The 23041-nt window shown below is 50.2% G+C and overlaps 2 protein-coding genes across 2 annotated transcripts in view; both read right to left on the bottom strand.

The window, feature by feature from the left end:
• ARHGAP40 (Rho GTPase activating protein 40) overlaps positions 1-259 on the bottom strand; it is a 51142-nt gene extending 50883 nt beyond the window's left edge. Inside the window, exon 1 of the mRNA XM_054541786.1 lies at positions 123-259. Within this exon, the coding sequence (XP_054397761.1) occupies positions 123-259 (137 nt within the window). The remainder of the gene's footprint in view (positions 1-122) is intronic.
• Positions 260-13633: 13374 nt separating this feature from the next.
• ADIG (adipogenin) lies at positions 13634-22264 on the bottom strand. Its single transcript, XM_024238962.2, is given in 4 exon segments — positions 13634-14191; positions 14194-14212; positions 16224-16338; positions 21758-22264. Coding segments are annotated over 4 exon segments (675 nt in total). The 5' UTR covers positions 21963-22264; the 3' UTR covers positions 13634-13855.
• Positions 22265-23041: the final 777 nt, after the last annotated feature.

The following is a 23041-nucleotide window of genomic DNA, read 5'->3' as shown; positions in this document are numbered from 1 at the left end:
TGTTTCCTCATCTGTACGATGGAGGAAGATTCTTGCCTCACAGGGATGTTGTGAAGACAGACCGCACATGCCCCTGGCGCGTAGTAGGGCCAACTTCCCTCCCGCTCCCGTGACCCCTGTACCTGCAGCCCAGGTCGGCCCAGCGCTGGGCGCAGCGCCTGGCAATGCGGGCCCGCGGGATCCGAGGACACAGTGAGGCTAGGGGCCCTGGGGCCAGCCTCTCCATCTGGGCGGCGGGGAGGAGAGCAGCCTCGGCCATGGGCTGGCACCTCAAGGATCCCGGTCCGTCGTGGTGCTGCCGCCGTGGGGCTGACTCGATCGGCAATGTGAAAGGGAGGAGTGAGGTAGGGCCTCCGTGGCGCACCCAGTTCCCAGACACCCTCATGCAGGATGAATGTCCAGCCTCCTCCTGGGGCGGGGCTGGCTTGGCCGGGGCCATCTACAGGCAGTCACTGGCGTGCACACACACACCCCTGAGTCCCGCCCGCCTGCACTGGAACTGCAAGGTGGAAACGGTGCCTTTCAAAAACTGTCATGAAATATGATTTGCATGGCCACTATTATTACCTACAGCCATCCCGATTTCAGAGTAAAACCACATGAATAAAGCACCTGGCTACTATGAGTGGAAGAAAGTGCTCACGACCCAGGGGTTTTTATCTGGCTGGGCTATTCCCTCTGAGGCTTCTCTGAGCCGTGGTTTCCTCCTCTGTGAAATGGGGATGGTGACGTTTGCCAGGAGACAGGAAACAAGCAAGCAGGTAGATGTCAGGGTGTAAAGAGAGCAGGACCTGGGCACGGGGGCGGGAGGATAGGAAGGGAGCAGGAAATGGGAGTGGCAAAGTGAGGGGGCGTCCGGAGAGCCTTCCGGGATTGGTCTTTTGGCTGGGATGTAAAGGAGGAGGAACTAGCTGGGGAAAGGCTGGGGAAGGGGGAAAACCTGGGGAATTTAACCCCCTCATCTGTAAAATGAGAACTCATTCATTCACTTAGCAAATCTTTATGGAGCTCTGTAGGGGCCCTGGGGGAAGCGACCAGAGTGTCTGAAAGCAAAGAGCAGGAGCGTGTGGACTCAGCTGAGAGGAGAGCAGAGGCTGAGTGTCAGGGTGGGGAGTGGGAAGGGGTTTCCAGGTGCCGACAAGGACACAAGCCAGGGTGTAGCAGTAGGGCATTTGGGGAACGTATGAGAAGCACTCCTGGCAGCTTCCCTGGCGGTGTCCTATTCCCTGCATCCATTTTGGACCATGAGCCCCTTCTCTTGCCCTCTGGCCAGGACTGAATGCTATGGACTTCGCCAGATTGCCCGGGCCCGCCCTGCCCTCCTCTAAGCCTCCGGGTGTCAGTGAGTCTTTCCAGGAAGCATATTTGCCTGTACTCCAAGAAGAGAGGCCCCAGAGTCCTCCTCGAGGAGGGCCCCCAAGTCTATGGGTCCCCACAGTCTGAAGCTCTGCTCTGGCCTGAGGGAGGCAAGAAATGGGCCCCAAGAAACTGAAAACAGGGCCCTGCTGGAGCCACAGAGCCCAGGAGCATGCATGGTTCTGGCGTTAAAGGCGGGAAAGGCCTCGCAGCACAAAGGGTCCTGAAAAACCCCAAGTCTCAGGCGGCTGTCACTGGCTGGAACCTGCAGACTAGGGCTGTGCAGAAGACCACCCATCCACTTCTCCTGAGCCTCCTCCTGAGGAGGAGACAAGGGAACCATGCCACTGTGAGGCCAAGGAGCTGGGGTCCAATATGTAAGTGAATTGTCAGCTGAAGTGGGTGCAGAACTACTTTGGAAGCCATAGGGAGTTTTGGGTGGGAAACATGGTAGGTGCTTAATAAAGGTTGGGTGGATGGATGGATAGATGGATGGATAGACAGATGGAAGAAAGAATGAAAGATTGGTTGGGAAAATGGGGAATGAGAGAAGGGATGAATGGGAAGACAATTGAATAAGAAGAGGATGATGGTTGGTTTGATGGGTGGATGGATGGATGGATGGATGGATGGTTGGATGGATGGATGGATGGGTGGGTGGATGGGTAGGTGAAAGAGTGAATGACTGTGGGCATGAATATGTGAGAGCGTGAGTGAATGAATGAATCAGTGAGCTATTAGGTGAATGGGTGGAAGAGTAAATGAGTGAATGAATGAATAAATGCTTGAGTGAGTAAACAAGTTAGTACTTGGGTAAATGAACTTCTAGTCCAGAACTGAAAACCTAGTTCATTGTTACCTTCCTTAGGTGCAAGGAACCTTTCAGAAGAAAGCAGGAAGGAAGAGAGAGTGGCCTGAATCTTGGATGACCGCACTTTCAAGCCTCTGTAAGGAAGTGCCCTCTTCGCTTCCTGGAGAGCCGCGTATACTCAGAATGAAGCCTGGAGAAGTGAGTGTACCCGCGCTCAGGGCAACATTCCCCACCCCTGGCTGAGCCCTGTCCCAGCCCCCAACCTGGAGTATCGGCAAGGCCGGTTAGGTCACAGTGGAGTGGCTCAGACCTGTTGGCCCTGCACCCTGGCAGCTCGCCAGCACCTCCCCAGGCAGCCTGCCATCAGCTAGGCCTCTCACTATCGCAGAGACTCATTCCAGGTCCCTCAGACCTAGAAAGCCCCCCAGAGCCTGTGTGCTGTGTGCTCAGCATTTCCTCCCTGCCTTTCTGCCCCTCCAAGTAGCCCCCACTCCACACTACAGCACGGTCCTATGTAGTGTGATGAGGTGGAGCCTCATAGGCTTCAGGCTGATCCTCAGCTCTGCCACTTAGGCTGTGTGACTTCAGGCAAATGCCTTAACCTCTCTGAGTCACAGCTTCCACATCATTTAAATGAAAACCTTGCCTGGCTTGAGGGATGGTTGTGAGGAGTTGGTGGGATAATACACATCAAGCACTTAAATGGGGCCTGGCACACAATGTACACAGAGCATCTAATTTCCAGGTGCTCAACTTCTTCCTTTTTCTTTTCTTTTCTGAGACTGGCTCTCGCTCTGTCACCCAGGCTGGTGTGCAGTGGTGTGATCATAGCTCGCTGCAGCCTTGACCTCCTAGGCTCAAGCGATCCTCCAGCCTCAGCCTTTGGATGGAGCCAGGATTTACTAGGCGTGTGCCACCACACTCAGCCATTTTTATTTATTGTTTTGTAGAGACAGGGGTCTCACTATGTTGCCCAGGCTGGTCTCAAACTCCTGGCCTCAAGTGATGCTTCCACCTCCGCTTCCTAAAGTGCTGGGATTACAGGCATGAGCTACCATGCCCAGCCAACTTTTTTCTTTCAAAAGTAATTTATGGAATGAAGTGCCAGCCAAGCACTGTGCTCACAGCTTTACATGCGTTACCACATTCAATCACCATGATAACCTCTCAAGAGAGTGTTATGGGTTCAAGTGTCCTACTAAAAACATATGAAAAACATGTGACTGCCTAAGCCCCAGTACCTCTGAATGTGACTGTCAGGCCTCTGAGCCCAAGCTGAGCCATCATATCCCCTGTGACCTGCACGTACACATCCAGATGGCCAGTTCCTGCCTTAACTGATGACATTCCACCACAAAAGAAGTGAAAATGGCCTGTTCCTGCCTTAACTGATGATATTATCTTGTGAAATTCCTTCTCCTGGCTCATCCTGGCTCAAAAGCTCCTCTACTGAGCACCTTGTGACCCCCATTCCTGCCCGCCAGAGAACAACCCTCCTTTGACTGTAATTTTCCTTTATCTACCCCTATCTTATAAAACGGCCCCATCCCTATCTCCCTTTGCTGACTCTCTTTTCGGACTCAGCCCACCTGCACCCAGCTGAAATAAACAGCCTTGTTGCTCACACAAAGCCTGTTTGGTGGTCTCTTCACATGGACGCGCATGAAATTTGGTGCCGTGACTCAGATCGGGGGACCTCCCTTGGGAGATCAATCCCCTGTCCTCCTGCTCTTTGCTCCATGAAAAAGATCCACCTACGACCTCAGGTCCTCAGACCCACCAGCCCAAGGAACATCTCACCAATTTTAAATCCAGTAAGCGGCCTCTTTTTACTCTCTTCTCCAACCTCCCTCGCTATCCCTCAACCTCTTTCTCCATTCAATCTTGGTGCCACACTTCAATCTCTCCCTTCTCTTAATTTCAATTCCTTTCATTTTCTGGTAGAGACAAAAGAGACGCGTTTTATCCGTGGACCCAAAACCCCAGCACCGGTCATGGACTCAGGAAGGCAGCCTTCTCTTGGTGTTTAATCATTGCAGGGACGCCTCTCAGATTATTCACCCACGTTTCAAAGGTGTCTGACCATGCAGGGACACCTGCCTTGGTCCTTCACCCTTAGCGGCAAGTACCACTTTTCTGGGGGATAAGAACCCCCCAACTCCTTCTCTCCGTGTCTCTACCCCTTCTCTGCTTTTCTGGGGGGAAAGAACCCCCCAATCCCTTAGTTCCATGCCCTGACCTCTTATCTCTGTGCCCCAATCCCTTATTTCCACCCCCCAACCTCTTATCTCTGTGCCCTGATCCCTTATTTCCATGCCCCGATCCCTTATTTCTGTGCCCCGACCTCTTATCTCTGCACCCCAACCCCTTATTTCTGCACCCTAACCTCTTATCTCTGTGCCCCAACCCCTTATTTCTGCACCCCGACCCCTTTCCCGCTTTTCTGGAAGGTAAGAACCCCTGAACCCCTTCCCTCCATGTCTCTACTCTCTCTTTTCTCTAGGCTTGCCTCCTTCACTATAGGCAACCTTCCACCCTCCATTCCTCCTCCTTCTCCCTTAGCCTGTGTTCTTAAAAACCTAAAACCTCTTCAACTCACACCTGATCTAAAATCTAAATGCCTTATCTTCCTCTACAACACTGCTTGGCCCCAATACAAACTTGACAATGGCTCTAAATGGCCAGAAAACAGCACTTTCGATTTCTCCATCCTACAACACCTAAATAATTTTTGTCAAAAAATAGACAAATGGTCCGAGGTGCCTGGATGCCTCTTACATCCAGGCATTTTTCACACTCCGTTCCCTTCCTAGTCTCTGTTCCCAATGCGATTCCTCCCAAATCCTCCTTCTTTCCCTCCCGCCTGTCCCCTCAGTCCCAACCCCAAGCGTCACTGAGTCTTTCCAGTCTTCCTTTTCTACAGACCCATCTGACTCTTCCCCTCCTCCCCAGGCTGCTCGTTGCCAGGCCGAGCTAAGTCCCAATTCTTCCTCAGCCTCCACTCCTCCACCCTATAATCCTTCTACCACCTCCCCTCCTCACATCCGGTCCAGCTTACAGTTTAGTTCCGCGACTAGCTCTTCCCCACCTGCCCAACAACTTCCTCTTAGAGAGGTGGCTGGAGCTGAAGGCATAGTCAGGGTACATGTACCTTTTTCTCTATGAGACCTCTCTCAGATCAGTCAGCATTTAGGCTCTTTCTCATCAGACCCCACTAAATATATACAGGAATTGCAATATCTAACTCTGTCCTACAATTTAACCTGGAGTGACTTAAATGTCATCCTGACTTCTACCCTCTCCCCAGATGAACAGGAAAGAGTTTTTTCTCTAGCCCAATCTCACGCTGATAACCACCGGCTTCACAAGCCAGACCTCCAGGAAGGCATTAGAGCAGTTCCCCGAGAGGATTGCCAATGGAACTACCAGGCAAATTCCCCAGGTATAGCTAGGCGAGATTACATGATTTCCTGCCTAGTTGAAAGGCTTAAAAAGGCAGCTTACAAAGCTGTTAATTATGACAAGCTTAAAGAAACTACCTAAGGTAAAGACGAAAACCCAGCCCAGTTCATGGCCCGCTTAGCAGCAACCCTTAGACACTATACCGCCCTAGACCCAGAAAGGCCAGAAGGCCACCTTATTCTTAATATGCATTTCATCACCCAATCCACTCCTGACATTAGGAAAAAACTTCAAAAATTAGAATCTGGCCCTCAAACCCCACAACAGGAATTAATCAACCTCGCCTTCAAGGTGTACAATAATAGAGAGGAAGCAGCCAGACGGCAACACATTTCTGACTTACAGTTACTTGCCACTGCTATGAGACAAAACCCAGCCACACCTCCAGCATACAAGAACTTCAAAATGCCTAAGCCACACACGCCTAAGCCGCAGCAGTCAAGCATTCCTATAAGACTTCCTCCATCAGGATCTTGCTTCAAGTGCCAGAAATCTGGCCACTGGGCCAAGGAATGCCCACAGCCCAGGATTCCTCCCAAGCCATGTCCCATCTGTGCAAGGACCCACTGGAAGGCAGACTGCCCAGCTCGCCTAACAGCCACTCCTAGAGCCCCTAAAACTCTAGCCCAAGGCTCTCTGACTGACTCCTTCCCAGATCTGCTTGGTTTAGCAACTGAAGATTGACGCTGCCCGATCGTCTCGGAAGCCCCCTGGACCATCACGGACGCCGAGCTTCAGGTAACTCTCACAGTGGAGAGTAAGTCCATCCCCTGTTTAATCGATACGGGGGCTACCCACTCCACGTTGCCTTCTTTTCAAAGGCCTGTTTCCCTCGCCCCAATAACTGTTGTAGGTATTGACAGCCAAGCTTCAAAACCCCTGAAAACTCCCCCACTCTGGTGCCAACTTAGACAACACTCTTTTATGCATTCTTTTTTAGTTATCTCCACCTGCCCAGTTCCCTTATTAGGCTGAGATATTTTAACCAAATTATCTCTTTCCCTGACTATTCCTGGACTACAGCCGCATCTCATTGCCACCCTTCTCCCCAACCCAAAGCCTCCTTCGCATCTTCCTCTTGTATCCCCCGACCTTAACCCACAAGGATAGGACATCTCTATTCCTTCCCTGGCAACCGATCACATGCCCATTACCATCTCATTAAAACCTAATCACCCTTACCCCACTCAACTCCAAAATCCAATCCCACAGCACGCTTTAAAAGGATTAAAGCCTGTTATCACTTGCCTGCTACAGCATGGGCTTCTAAAACCTATAAACTCTCCTTATAATTCCCCCATTTTACCTGTCCAAAAACCGGACAGGTCTTACAGATTAGTTCAGGATCTGCGCCTTATCAATCAAATTGTTTTGCCTATCCACCCTGTGGTGCCCAACCAGTACACTCTTTTGTCCTCAATACCTTCCTCCACAACTCACTATTCCGTTCTTGATCTTAAAGATGCTTTTTTCACTATTCCCATGCACCCCTCGTCCCAGCCTCTCTTTGCTTTCATGTGGCCTGACCCTGACACCCATCAGTCCCAGCAGCTTACCTAGGCTGTGCTGCCACAAGGTTTCAAGGACAGCCCTCATTACTTCAGCCAAGCTCTTTCTCATGATTTACTTTCTTTCCACCCCTCTGCTTCTCACCTTATTCAATATATTGATGAGCTTCTTCTTTGTAGCCCCTCCTTTGAATCTTCTCAACAAGACACACTTCTGCTCCTTCAGCATTTATTCTCCAAAGGATATCAAGTATCCCCCTCCAAAGCTCAAATTTCTTCTCCATCCATTACCTACCTCAGCATAATTCTTCATAAAAACACACGTGCTCTCCCTGCCAATCGTGTCTGACTGATCTCTCAAACCCCAACCCCTTCTACAAAACAACTCCTTTCCTTCCTGGGCATGGTTAGATACTTTCGCCTTTGGATACCTGGTTTTGCCATCCTAACAAAACCATTATATAAACCCACAAAAGGAAACCTAGCTGACCCCATAGATCCTAAATCCTTTACCCACTCCTCTTTCCATTCCTTGAAGACAGCTTTAGAGACTGCCCCCACCCTAGCTCTCCCTGGCTTATCCCAACCCTTTTCGTTACACACAGCCAAAGTGCAAGGCTGTGCAGTCAGACTTCTTACACAAGGACAGGGATCGTGCCCTGTAGCCTTTTTGTCCAAACAACTTGACCTTACTGTTTTAGGCTGGCCATCATGTCTCCGTGCAGCGGCTGCTGCCGCCCTAATACTTTTAGAGGCCCTTAAAATACAAACTATGCTCAACTCACTCTCTACAGCTCTCATAATTTCCAAAATCTGTTTTCTTCCTCACACCTGATGCATATACTTTCTGCTCCCTGTCTCCTTCAGCTGTGCTCACTCTTTGTTGAGTCTCTCACAATTACCATTGTTCCTGGCCCGGACTTCAATCCGGCCTTCCACATTATTACTGATACCACACCTGACCCTCATGACTGCATCTCTCTGATCCACCTGACGTTCACCCCACATTTCCTTCTTCCCTGTTTCTCACCCTGATCACACTTGGTTTATTGATGGCAGTTCCACCAGGCCTAATCGCCACACACCAGCAAAGGCAGGCTATGCTATAGTACAAGCCACTAGCCCGCCTCTTAGAACCTCTCATTTCCTTTCCATCGTGGAAATCTATCCTCAAGGAAATAACTTCTCAGTGTTCCATCTGCTATTCTACTACTCCTCAGGGATTATTCAGGCCCCCTCCCTTCCCTACACATCAAGCTCAAGGATTTGCCCCCACCCAGGACTGGCAAATTTGCTTTACTCAATATGCCCCAAGTCAGAAAACTAAAATACCTCTTAGTCTAGGCAGACACTTTCACTGGATAGGTAGAGGCCTTTCTCACAGGGTCTGAGAAGGTCACCGTGGTCATTTCTTCCCTTCTGTCAGACATAATTCCTCAGTTTGGCCTTCCCACCTCTATACAGTCCGATAGCAGACCGGCCTTTATTAGTCAAATCAGCCAAGCATTTTTTCAGGCTCTTAGTATTCAGTGAAACCTTTATATCCCTTACGGTCTTCAGTCTTCAGGAAAAGTAGAACGGACTAATAGTCTTTTAAAAACACACCTCACCAAGCTCAGCCACCAACTTAAAAAGGACTGGACAATACTTTTACCACTTTCCTTTCTCAGAATTCAGGCCTGTCCTCAGAATGCTACAGGGTACAGCCCATTTGAGCTCCTGTATGGACGCTCCTTTTTATTAGGCCCCAGTCTCATTCCAGACACCAGACCAACTTGGACTGTGCCCCGAAAAACTTGTCATCCCTACTATCTTCTATCTAGTCATAGTCCTATTCACCATTCTTAACTACTCATACATACCCTGCTTTTGTTTACACTGCCGGTTTACACTGTTTCTCCAAGCCATCACAGCTGATATCTCCTGGTGCTATCCCCAAACTGCCACTCTTAACTCTTAAAGTAAATAAATAATCTTTGCTGGCAAGGCTATGCTGAACCTCCTTAGGCACTCTCTAATTAGATGTCCTAGGTCCTCCCAATTCTTAGTCCTGTAATACCTGTTTTTCTCCTCTTATTCCGTTTAGTTTTTCAATTCATACAAAACTGTATCCAGGCCATCACCAATAATTCTAAATGACAAATGTTTCTTCTAACAACCCCACAATATCACCTCTTACCACAAAATCTTCCTTCAGCTTAATCTCTCCCACTCTAGGTTCCCACGCTGCCCCTAATCCCGCTTGAAGCAGCCCTGAGAAACATCGCCCATTATCTCTCCATACCACCCCCAAAAAATTTTCACCGTCCCAACACTTTACCACTATTTCCTTTTATTTTTCTTATTAATATAAGAAGACAGGAATGTCAGGCCTCTGAGCCCAAGCTGAGCCATCATATCCCCTGTGACCTGCATGTACACATCCAGATGGCCGGTTCCTGCCTTAACTGATGACATTCCACCACAAAAGAAGTGAAAATGGCCTGTTCCTGCCTTAACTGATGATATTATCTTGTGAAATTCCTTCTCCTGGCTCATCCTGGCTCAAAAGCTCCTCTACTGAGCACCTTGTGACCCCCATTCCTGCCCGCCAGAGAACAACCCCCCTTTGACTGTAATTTTCCTTTATCTACCCCTATCTTATAAAACGGCCCCACCCCTATCTCCCTTTGCTGACTCTTTTCGGACTCAGCCCACCTGCACCCAGCTGAAATAAACAGCCTTGTTGCTCACACAAAGCCTGTTTGGTGGTCTCTTTACATGGACGCACATGAAAGTGACTTTATTTGGAAATAGGGTTTTGACAGAGATAATCAAGTTAAAATGTATTTGGTAGGGTGGGCCCTAACCCAATAAGACTGGTGTCCCTCTGAAAGGGGTAAATCGGTCCCCGACACAGGTGTGCATATCAAGAAGATGATGGGAAGACACACAGTGGGAACACTATGGGAGGGCAGAGGCCGTGGCGGGGTGATGCTGCCACAAGCTGAGGCACATTGGAGCCACCAGAACCTGTCAAAGGCAAGGAAGGCTCCTTCCTCTGCAGGGTTTGGAGGGAGCCTGGCAATGCCAGTAGCATGGCTGTGGACTTCTAGCCCCCAGAAATAAGAGCCCACATGCTCCTGTTGTTCTAAACCACCCAGCTTGTGACACTTTGTCATGGGAGCTCCTGGAAGCAAATGCAGAGGGGATTGGCCCTGTTTTGCAGATGATGACACTGAGGCTGAATGGGATGGTGATGGGCTTGCACTCAGGAGTCCAGGCCTGTGGCCCCAGGGTTAGGGGTAGAAAATAAGCCTGTGCCTAGAAGATATGCTGTGACACGGGGTGTGGCATTCAACGAGATGCACCGACAGTGACAGTCAGATGCACCCTGCTTTGCTGATGGCCCTGCGGTGCTCCCATGTCATGCTGGTGACTGTCCTCGCAGGCTCCCTGCGCCCCTCAGCCTGGGGAGACAGCTTTGCTGTGCCGAGTGCACCTTGAGTTTCCTACAAACGTCAACCGCACAGCCTTAAGCTCCGTCATTCAGCTCTAGGAAGAGCCAGGGGCATCCCTGTGGATCTGGAGACACACATCCCAGTTAAGAGTCAGAAAAATGGGCCACTTCATGGCTGTGTGACTTTGGACAAGTTGCTTAACCTCTCTGAATCTCAGTTTCCTCGTCTGAAAATGGAACCATGATCCGACTGAGAGGGCTGCTGTGAGGATCCAGTGGGATAATGCGTGGGCACTCAGTGAGCCGCGGCTGCTACGTGGGGATGGTGTCTCTCAGGAGCCTGTGACTAGAGTGTAAAGGGATGTGTTTACCAGTCACATGCCCATCCCCTCTGTATGAGTGTGCATGTGTGCGTGTGTGTGTGTGTGTGCCAGAATGGGGACCTCATCCACATCCGCAGAGGCCCGGGGTCTCAGCCCTCACCAAAGCAGGGAAGGTGTCCCCCCACACTCCCCACAATTGTTCTCCAGGGCTATCACCTGCCCAGGGCCCTGAGGAGTGGCCTCATCTGCCTTCTGCCTCAAAGGTTCCAGGGGCATGGCAGACGCTCTCCCCAGACCCCAGTGCAGGGCCCACTGCACTCACTCTCCTCGGGGTTGGCTCCTCAGCAGGTAGGGCAAGAGGGCTGGGGGGCTCTGCTGGCTTTTCTAGGCCAGAAGGGAGGCTGAACAATAGCCCAGCAGCCCCTCACAGCACAGCAGGGCAGGGCCGAGTAAGCAGTGCACGGAGACTCCACAGAACCGGCCACCTGGCGAAAATACAACGCGAGGCAGAGCTTCCGCCACAGGGAGGAGTTGCCAACAGGGTTCATTCAACGACACCCCTGCAGCTCCCAGGAAAACCCCGCGGTGACAAAAGCTCATCAGCTGGAGCAAGGCTCGTGTGGAGAAGGGAGGGTTGTGAGTGTGTGTGCATGTGTGAGGGCGCGTGTCTATGGATGTGTGTTGTCTAGCCCAGGTTTCTTCCTCATTCTCATTTAAAAGCCACAGCCTGATTGAAAACAAAATATTTAAATGTGTGAGAATGCGTGTGTGCATGTGTGTGTGAGTGTGTGATAGTGTGTCTGTGTGTATGAGGTGGTGTGTGTATGAGTGTGTATGTGTCTGTATAAGGGTGTGTGAGTGTATATGTGTGTGTGTATAAGTGTGTCTGTGACTGTGTGATAGCGTGTATATGAGTGTATGAGTGTGTGTGTGTCTGTGTGATAGTGTGCCTGTATGTGTGAGGTTGTATGTGTCAGTGGATATGTGTCTGTGAGCATGTGTGTGAGTGTATGAGAGTGTGTCTATGTGTGATAGCGTGTATGTGTGAGGGTGTCTGAGAGCATATGTGTGTGTATGCATGTGGATGTGAGTGTAGTGAGTGTATGTGTGAGGGTGTGAGTGTATATGTGTGTGAGTGTATATGTATGTGTGTGAGTATATATGTATGTGTGAGTGTATGAGTGTGTCTGTATGAGGGTGTGAGTGTATATGTATATGAGTGTGTGTGTGTGTGTGAGGGTTTGTGTCTATGAGTGTGTATGTGTGTGTCTGTATGAGGGTGTGTGTGTATGTGTGTCTGTATGAGGGTGTGTCTGAGAGTGTGTGTCTGTGTGTGTCTATGAGGGTGTGTCTGTGTGACAATGTGTGTATGTGTGTGTCTGTATGAGGATGTGTGTCTGTGTGTCTATGAGAGTGTGTGTGTATGAGGGTGTGTGTAAGTGTGTGATAGTGCGTGTGTGCATATGTAAGAGAGCATGTTGGGATTGCACAGCGGGGCAAAGGACTGGGGAAACAGGTACTTCTAATATAACCTTGGGGCCACTTTTTGGTCGGGCAACTTAGCAGTGTCTGCAAAAGGTAAATGCGTGTCTTATATTCAACAGTTTCTCCTTTCAGAATGTGTTCTCTGGATAGAAGCACAATTGTGGGCAAGGATTTAGGTTCAAAAGTGTTCATTGTAGCCTGTGGGTAAGAATAGAAACCTCATCCAGCAAATTCAGTGGGGCTCAAATCCCAAAAGGTGGCTTTCTGCAACTGATGAGGAGCTCAGACTTTAGCCCATGGACAACGGAAAGCATGGAAGACATGAAGCCGGGAAGGGACATGTCCCAATTTGTGCTTTGGGTGGATCACTCCAACAGGGCAGAAAGAGCAGAGACCAAGGCCAGAAGACCACAGGCCGGGAGACAAGCTAAGATTTCAGGCTCAATTCTCTCTCTTTTGGACATTTAGGAGTCGTGGTGGCTGGTGGGGTGTGGAGTGAAGGAGAAAGAAGGGATAAAGATGATGCCCAGTTGGTACCTTGGAGGGCCTGTCCCTTTATCCCCCCACCCCCATCATCCTGCAGCCTCTGGAACCTTACACCTCCCACCATACCTCCCCCAGCACCCCACCTGGGGAAGAACTGGCACGGTGGAGTGGGACCTGGTTCTGGAGTCATGAAACCTGGGTTCAAATGCTAACTTTCCCAGTGTGACTCTGAGCAACTTACTAGCTGTTCTGTGCCTGTTTCCCCATGTGTAAAACAGAGGTAACCAACCTACCTTGCAGAATTTTTACAAAGGCTAAAAGCAATCGTATGTATTTGTTTTTGTTTTTGTTCCTTTGAGACCGAGTCTCACTCTGTTGCCCAAGCTGGAATGCAGTGGCGTGATCTCAGCTCACTGCAACCTTCACCTCCCTGGTTCAAGCGATTCTTGTGCCTCAGTCTCCCGAGTAGCTGCGACTACGTGAGCCATCACACCTGGCTAATTTTTGTGTTTTTAGTAGAGATGGGGTTTTTGTCATGTTGGCCAGGCTGGTCTCGAATTCCTGACCTCAAGTGATCCACCCGCTTTGGCCTCCCAAAGTGCTGGGATTACAGGTATGAGCCACCGTGCCCGGCCAGCAATCGTATGTATAAAGCACATAGAAAAGTGCCTGACATGTGTAGTAAGCACTCACTAAATGTTGAGCTACTCCTATAGGTATTCCTACTCCTACCAAACTAGGCACTTGGTAGACACTCTGCAGCTATTTATCAAATATTTGTTATTAAGATCAGCCTGAAGTCCAATCAAGGAGTGAATTTGAAATCAGAGAATGGAAGCTCAGAGCAAGCCCCCTATCCCCGTTGAACAGATGGAAGAGGGTTGGGCATTCCCAAGAAGGTCCTAGAGGGCTTGAATCAGGGCCAGGGCTGAGTCTCGGACCTACGCTGGTTGAATGAATGACTTGGTCAGGCCTGGTAGGTTTGTCAGGGGTCCCCCGGGCATGGGAAGACCCTCGCTTCTTTAATATGGACCCACACCCTCCGGCCCAGCCCTGCTTTAAGACCCCTCTGAATTAAATTGGCCAATTTCTCCCCATGGGCCTGCTCACTGCTCCCATGCCCTCCTAGACTTGAGCGGCTCCCTGCAGGGCTGGAGGTCATCTGCGATGCTGGAGAAGGGCTGGGTCCTCTGGAGGCTTTCACATGTCGGTCTGAAGAGGACATGAGTTGGGGGTTCTAGGGAGGCACCATAGTTGCCAAAGTCCTCTTGCCTCCCTGGCAAGTCTCTCCCATCCACTTCTGCCATTGCCAGTGCCCTGCAATGACTCCAGGAAAACCAAACTAGAAACAAAAGGAAGGTTGGGACTAGGGATGCCATTGGGATGAAAAAGTAAGAAAGAGGCAGGTAAGGCCAGACGTGGTGGCTCACACCTGTAATCCCAGCACTTTGGGAAGCTGAGGCGGGTAGATCATCTAAGGTCAGGAGTTCGAGACCAGCCTGACCAATATGGTGAAACCTTGTCTCTACTAAAAATAGAAAAATTAGCTGGGCGTGATGGCATGTGCCTGTAATCCCAGTTACTCGGGAGGATAAGACAGGAGAATTGCTTGAACTGGGGAGGAAGAAGTTGCAGTAAACTGAGATTGTGCTACTGCACTCCAGCCTGGGCAACAGAGAAAGACTCCGTCTCAAAAAAAAAAGGGAAAAAAGAAAGAAAGAGGTGGGTAAGTGATAGGGGTGGGAAGGGCTATGCATAAATGGGATAGGGTTCTTGTGCAGGGTCTGAAAATCTTTTCTCATGCCACAAATGATATAAAAACAGATCAAGCTACATAATTCGCAGGGCCCAATAGCAAATTAACACGTGGGGCCCCTTGTTCAAAAATTAAGAATTTCAAGACAGCAATAGCCAAGCATGAAACCAAGCCTGGGACCTTGTGGGACTGCAGGTTACACATCTGTGGAGCTGGCCCCATACACAAATCCCTGAGGGCACGCATAGGAGGAGTGAGTTTTCCTGGGAAAAGGGCCCTCAGTTGTCAAGGTAGGACCCAAAAGGCTAAAAATCATTACAACTGAGGTTAAGTGAGGGGCCCTCCTTTTCACCACCTCCTCCCTCCACTCAGTCAGGGTCGGGAGCTAGTGAACATGCTGCATGAACCAACTTCAGAGTAGGGCAGGCTATGGTGGCCAAGGAGATAGAAAAAGGCGGACACATGAGAGATGGAGATTAGAGTTGGGAGACAGAGGCAAGAAGGCTGGCTCCCGGGTTCGTGACTCGGGCAACAGAATCAATCCACAGTGGTGCTATTCATGGAGATGAAGAAAAGCTAGCAGAAAATCAGGGTGCTGTTTTGCTTGGCTGGGTGACAATGGAAATCAAGATTCCTCTTCTAGGCATGAGAAGGTGTCAAGCAGACAGATAATAAAGCTTGGGAGGAGATTAGATGAGACACCCACATTTTGGGGCCATTGGTATAGAGATGGCATCTAACCCCACTGGAATGGCTGAGGTCTCCTAGGAATTCAATGGGTGCAAGGGCTCTTGGGTACAGCATCTGATTGCCCTGACACCTCACATGAGAGTATGTGTGTGTGCCTCATTCATAAATGTTCTCATTTGTAAATGTTCTCATTTGTAAATGGCGGTGAGAATCATTTCCTCATCATAGGATTTCATAAGTAAGGTTGTGGAAGGGGAACAGTTCAAACAGGCCTTGGTACCTATTGAGCCCCCAAGGATACCAGCCATTGTAACAATAATAATAATAATAATATCATGTCAACCTTCCACAAATATGTACTGAGCCTCCAGCGTGTGTCTGGCAGTGTTTTGGGGCCTTGGATGCAGCCACGATCAAACGTGTTAGAAGGCGGTAAGTACTACAGTGAAAGGAAAGCAGAGCAGGGTAAACAGCACAATGCGGAAGATGGGGTGGGGGCTTCATATCGAACAGGGTGGCCAGGGGAGCCCTGCTGAAAGAGTGACATTAGAGCAAGCCCTCAGAGGTGAGGGAGTGCCCCACGCAGATGTCTGAGGGAAAAGCTGGCCAAAGACCGTCAGGAGAGTGGTTCGGGTGAGGCCCTAGGGTAAAGGGTAGGGGACCTTTGTAAAGGCTCCTTGTGGCACAGGGGGCTGGTCCTTTAACAGGGCAACACCAGGTCTCCCCCACAATGAAGCAGAAGGCCCTCACACGCTGGAGAGAACCCATCATCCAGCATGGCCAGGGAGCATACCTCTAATATGGTGGAGGCAGCCTCTTGCCCACGTAGCAGCTGCCCAAGGCTTTGGGTGGGCCTTGAGGCTCCCCCTGGCCCCTGGAAGGGCCTCACCTGGCACAGCAGGCTCACCAGCAGGGCCTCTCCTTCTCTTGGCCGTGGAGTGTCCCCTTCCAGCAAAACTCGGCTGGGCCTTTGCTCCAGGGCTCCCAATCCAAGCATACACTGGAGTCATTTTCCTCTGAATCTGTGGAGATATGAGGCAAGGCCTCTTGGATGGTCACATCCTGTCTCCTACCCCTGACCCAGGAAGGAGTCCCCTGCCAGGCCTGGGTATCCCTGCAGACTTGCCTGAGGCTATGGCCAAGGCAGAATCCTATGAGCCAGCCTTGAGGCCTCAGGAAGACTTCAGGGCCTTAAAGGGTGACCAGGGACCAAGAAAGAAGGCTGCTCCTGTGACTCAGAAAATGGCCATATCCATCTACTAGAGGGGAGGACACAGAGGTTAGCAAATGACATACTGTACTGGACACGGTCCAGGAAGAGGCAGTGAAGAGACACAGTTATTGACCCATCCAGGCATTTGTCCACTAGTTCATTCATTAACAAATATCTGAGTACAAAGGCACAATGATCTCCACTGTAGCACTGTTTTGTGGTGAAACACACACACGCGAACAATAAAACACCTGGAAACTGTGTCCACGTCCACAGATCACGAGAGGTCTGGGTGACTAAGCTGTGGCACAGTCACACCACATGAAGACCTGGACCCTCCGTCTGATGGCTTGTCATGAAGCTGTTAAAATGTTTGCATCATATCTGTATCTTCTGACTTGCAGGATATCTATGGTATACTATAAGCAAATTAAAGAGAAATGTAGGATCTTTTTGTTTTGAAAAGCAAATGCTGCACCATTCCCCAATTTTTTTTTGAAAACCTGCACACTTTAATGAGTTTGCTAACAGACTAATCTTGGGGAGGTAAGGTGAGAAAAAAGAGGGATGGGGAAGATTATTTTTCTTACTAAACTCTTGCATTGTTTCACTAGTTGCAGAGAAGTAACAAAGGTTGTTTGTACAATGGCATAATATCAGCATCTTCTAGGATGAGGGTTAACTGAAGGAAGACATGTAAAACTCAGCACAGGACTTGGCACAGGCCTTCAACAGTGTTGGCAGTTAGTATGTCTTAAAAGTCAGTAGGGACCGGGCACAGTGGCTCACGCCTTTGATCCCAGCACTTTGGGAGGCCGAGGTGGGTGGACCACGAGGTCAAGAGATCGAGACCATCCTAGCCAACATGGCGAAACCCCGTCTCTACTAAAAGTACAAAAATTAGCTGGGCGTGGTGGTGTGCACCTGTAGTCCCAGCTACTCAGGAGGTTGAGGCAGGAGAATCGTTTGAACCAGGGAGTCAGAGGTTGCAGTGAGCCGAGATCGTGCCACTGCACTCCAGCCTGGTGACAGAGCAAGACTCCATCTCAAAAAAAAAAGAAAAAGAAAAAAGAAAAAAAAGTCAGTAGGATGGCGTGAAGTGACTGTTCTTCACTAGAGAGTATTTTTTGAACATAGAGTATGTGCAAAGTGTTGTTACATTCATTTTCTCATCTGATCCTCTTAACAACTTCCTGAAGTCAATTACTAGTATTTTTTGCACTTTACAGATGAGGATAGTGAAATCACTTGTCCAGGCTCACAGCCAGGGAGTGGTGCTACTGGATGCAAATTCAGCCTCCCCACTCCACAGTTCCATTGGGTGTGTTTGGACTCAGGGGATTTAAAGGCAGCTTTGAATTGAACATCTTGCTCCAAGGCCCACCATGAGGGCCTGTTTCTCCACTCTTCTGTTTCAGCCCCAAACCCATCTCTTTGGAGGTTTTCCCTTCATCCTTCTGCAAACTCCTTTCAAATTGCAAAAGGAAAATGCCAGCAGCAGGGCATCTTCCCCTTGAAGGGTGTGTGTGGCTTCCTCTACCTTATGGCCATGTCATGGCCAGACAGTAGCACTGTCCCCACTGACCAGCTTCTGCAGGAGTTGAGCTGCCCATTATCATTTTTGCCTCAGTGCCAGTTTCATCAGGCAGCTCTCCTTTCCTCCCCATTTGCTCCTCCTTCGACTTGGGAAAGCGCATCCTGTCGGGTATTCCACGCTTAACCCTCTGTATTCTGAGGCCTGAAACTGCCCTGAGGAGCCAGCAGGAGTGTTGCAGGGGCGGTGGGAAGGAGGCAGCAGAGCTACTCCTGTCTGCTTTTCAAACTGGATTTCAGGCAAATTGATTCCAATAAAGGGATCTGCAGCAGAATAGAAAACTGCAGGTCTGGGTGTCCTGACCCCTCTTAACACCCCCAAACCCTGACATTGGGTCAGTTCCCAGCACAAGGGCAAAACACACACAATAATACCGGGAGTTTTAGAAGACGGGGAATCTGAGGGAGGAATGCCCACCTCACTTTAAGGACAGTTTCTCTTCATTGCAAAATTAACAAAGGACTTATTTCAAAATGCTACATGACACCAGTAAACAGCCTCTCAGGAGAAAGTCTGCGGAGGGGCTGGAGTGGGGTAGGTTGTGGATGGTTTTGGAGTCGGGCCTCCATGCAGAGTGAATGCTGGAGGATGGTTTTGGAGTCGGGCCTCCAGGCAGAGTGAATGCTGGAGGATGGTTTTGGAGTCGGGCCTCCAGGCAGAGTGAATGCTGGAGGATGGTTTTGGAGTCGGGCCTCCACGCAGAGTGAATGCTGGAGGATGGTTTTGGAGTCGGGCCTCCACGCAGAGTGAATGCTGGAGGATGGTTTTGGAGTCGGGCCTCCACGCAGAGTGAATGCTGGAGGATGGTTTTGGAGTCGGGCCTCCAGGCAGAGTGAATGCTGGAGGATGGTTTTGGAGTCGGGCCTCCAGGCAGAGTGAATGCTGGAGGATGGTTTTGGAGTCGGGCCTCCAGGCAGAGTGAATGCTGGAGGATGGTTTTGGAGTCGGGCCTCCACGCAGAGTGAATGCTGGAGGATGGTTTTGGAGTCGGGCCTCCACGCAGAGTGAATGCTGGAGGATGGTTTTGGAGTCGGGCCTCCAGGCAGAGTGAATGCTGGAGGATGGTTTTGGAGTCGGGCCTCCACGCAGAGTGAATGCTGGAGGATGGTTTTGGAGTCGGGCCTCCAGGCAGAGTGAATGCTGGAGGATGGTTTTGGAGTCGGGCCTCCAGGCAGAGTGAATGCTGGAGGATGGTTTTGGAGTCGGGCCTCCAGGCAGAGTGAATGCTGGAGGATGGTTTTGGAGTCGGGCCTCCACGCAGAGTGAATGCTGGAGGATGGTTTTGGAGTCGGGCCTCCACGCAGAGTGAATGCTGGAGGATGGTTTTGGAGTCGGGCCTCCACGCAGAGTGAATGCTGGAGGATGGTTTTGGAGTCGGGCCTCCACGCAGAGTGAATGCTGGAGGAGATTCACGCCACAGGCCTTGGCCTGGGTGGTAGGAGAAATGTCTCCGCTCTGGAGAAGGCATCCAAAGCCACGCCACCTGCATTTCCTCCCACATTGACAAAACCAACATTGGCTGGACTATTTTCTCAGCCTACAGGAACCTACGATGTGCCAGGTGTGTATGTGTACTGTGTGTCCTGCCCTGTAAGTACCCGATATGCGTCAACCACTGGAGCCTGTCACAACCCCAATGGGCAGGCACTAGTGTTGTCTCCATTTTGTAGATGAGAAAAGCAAGGCCCAGAGAGGTGCCCACAGTCACGCAGCCGGTAGGTGGCAGAGTCAGGATTTGAAGGCAGACAATTGGCTCTCTTAAGTAGTTCACAGAGCAATCTTGGACAGGTTGCTTCTCCTCTCCAAGCCTCAGTTTCCCCAATTGTGATATAAGTATTATTAAGCAGGGTTATTCTGAGGATTAAATAAGATTATGCACGTCCAGTGTTTAGCACAAGGCCTGGTATATAGTCAGTGTTCCAAATAGGTTCACTATTATTAGGAACTATTAAGAAGCAAGGATGAAGCTGGGTGCGGTGACTCACACCTGTAATCCCAGCACTTTGGGAGGCTGAGGCGGGTGGATCACCTGAGCTCAGGAGTTCGAGACCAGCCTGGCTAACATGGTGAAACCCCATCTCTACTAAAAATACAAAAATTAGACAGGTGTGATGGCGGGCACCTGTAATCCCCGCTACTCGGGAGGCTGAGGCAGGAGAATCGCTTGAAGCCAGGAGGCAGAGGTTGCAGTGAGCTGAGATTGTGCCACTGCATTCCAGCCTGGCTGACAAGAGTAAGACTCTGTTTCAAAAAAAAAAAAAGGATGAAATCTGAACTCATATCTTCCAGACTCCAGAGACAACTTTTATCGCCAGTATGCAAATAAGGCTGACTCCCCACCAGCTGTGGGGCCCAATGCCTGAACTGTGCCCCTCAGGGAGGGCTGTGGTCTACCCTGGGACTATGAGGAGAATATACTTTAAATAAACACTTTCTAGAAACAAAAGGACATCCTAAGTTCTTGCCAGGAGCTCCCAATAATTACATAATTATAAGCCCCTACAATTGAGATCATGGGGCTAGTGGGGGTGTGGGGAGGGACTTCTCACCCTGCCTCAACGACATCTGACCATTGCTGGCGGCATGTGCTGCGCCCTCCCTGCCTAGCTGGCCAAAGGTCATGGCACTCAGCAGCAGGAGGTAGGAGGTCAAGTGGTCCCCACGAAGAGGCCTTTTTTTGACACAGGGTCTCACTCTGTCTGCTGGAATACAGTGGTGTGATCTCGGCTCACTGCAGCCTCGACCTCCCAGGCTCAAGCAATTCTCTCACCTAAGCCTCCTGAGTAGCTGGGACCACAGATGCATGCCACCACACCTGGCTAATTTTTGTATTCCTTGTAGAGACGTTGCCCAGCCTGGTCTCAAACTCCTGGGCTCAAGCAACCTGTCCACCTTGGCTTTCCAAAGTGCTGGGATTACAGGTGTGAGCCACAGTGCCCAGCAGGAAGAGACCTCTTGCTGAAGGGGATGCTCAGGGAGACACATGCCAGAGGAGCAGAAGTCCCACTCCTGCCACACAGCCAGGCCATGTCCTGGCCCAGCCACCCCCAGCTTCCTCCAGAGCCAGCTTCGTCCCACCCCTTGCTCCTCTTGGTGGCATGCTGAGGTCAGGGTGAATGTCAGCTGGCTTCCATCAGCCTGTCTCTCGAAGAAGCCAGATCCTTTCTGATACACGGCCCAGGCAGAAAACAGTGAGTGGTCTGCAGGTACCTGAAACATGCTTAAGGCTGCTGTATCCCATCGTGCAAGCTGTTTACTGCACAAAAGCACCCAATTGAGAGGGTGAGCGGGGCTGAAATCCAGCCCACGCTCTGCTCACAGAGCCTTGTACCCCAGCTGAAAGGGGCACCTAGAAGTTCATCTGCCTGGAGGGATAACCTCTTTCTAATTTGTTCAGAAGATCACTCTCGAACTCTAGGTTCAAACTCTAGGACTCACTCTTGAACTCTAGGTTAAGAAACCCTAAACAACCAAACCAATCCTTTCCACTTAAGAGTTGACTGCTTGTATCTAAGCCAGCACTTAAATGACTGAGGGAAGCCCCTTCTGCAGTTGTTTCAGGACACACTGGCCTATTTGGCCCCCTGCCTAGCTCCAGGATTAAGGTCCTGCCTGGACGGGGTAAGAAGCTCACCTTGGCTAAGTAAGAAGCGTAGCCAGACGATCAATAAGAACAACAGCAAACCCACAGGGAGGCAGAACCAGAAAACCAGGAAAGAAAATGTGAGGTCATTCACCAGCGGCATCAAAGGGTACTTCATGGTGCATGTGTGGCTAAGCTGGGCCAGCCTGGGCTGAGCTGGCAGGGCTGCCCCAGGGCAACTGGCAGGCTGGGCCATGCTCTGCTCTCAGCCCAACTGTGACTGAGCTGTGACATAACAAGGAAGTCACAGTGTACTTCAGGCAAAGCATGCAGGGGACACTTTGAGGGAGAGTTGTTCTGGATGAAAGGGTGGGAAGTGAGGCAGTGAGACAGACAGTCTGGCTGAGAATTAGAAAGCCCAGGTTTCCAGGCAGGCCTGGGTTTGAATCTCAGCCCAGTAGCTATTGGGTTCATGACACCCCTCTGACCCTCTTTCTTGTAAGATGGAGATAATTCTGTTAAGTTAGAAAAATAGATGGGACAAAAATTACCCCCGGGATCGGTGTTCATATATGTGAAGTCACAGACCCCCTCCAGGAGCCAGCTGGGTCCCCAGGTCCTGTAATACCAGCTGTGTGTGCCCACGTCCACACTTGGTGGGGTTGCTGGGGACTGTGGCAAACTGGATGGAGCTTACTGCATCCTAAGCATGCAGTGATGGCAGCTCCAACCAATAACTGCTATGAGTGAAATGCAGGTCCATTATTGCAGGACTCCTAACTTTCCCAAGACAGGCAAAAGTCTGGATTTCTATGTGAAATCTCCCAAGTTTAAAATGTCGGATCAGACCTTGTTAAAGCACTGTTGGCTAAACCGTCTGCCAGGCTGGATTGGTCAATGGGCTGCCACTTAAAACTTTTAAAATCTAACACACAGTAAGTTATTCTAACGATTACTAGATTAAATGACTATAAATGATTATTACTTAATCTGAAAGCTTCTGTGCCTCTCCTTATTAGGGTTTTCAGTGAGGGGCTTCTAACGACTTGAATCTTGTTCCTTTATCTCCTGAGTGGCCAGAACACTTCCACATGTCATCCTCATCTTCTCCTATCTGTCATCCGTTCACTCATCAAGTATTCAGTAAACCTCCATGTGCCAGACCATGGCAGAAAGGAGGCTTCGGGCTTCCCACTGGAGTGGCTGCTGCACGGTATTCTCCAGGAGGACCCTTGGACCACCTGCCTGTGACTGCCAGCAGGTGGGTGGGTGCTGGAGTGTATTTATTAAACATGCCAATTCCCAGGCTCACCTTCATCTCCTCAGACCTCTTGG

Source organism: Pongo abelii, chromosome 21, assembly GCF_028885655.2.
Source record: "Pongo abelii isolate AG06213 chromosome 21, NHGRI_mPonAbe1-v2.0_pri, whole genome shotgun sequence".
NCBI lineage: Eukaryota > Metazoa > Chordata > Mammalia > Primates > Hominidae > Pongo > Pongo abelii.
Note: the sequence above shows the minus strand (reverse complement) of the source record. Positions and strands in the feature narration are given on the sequence as shown.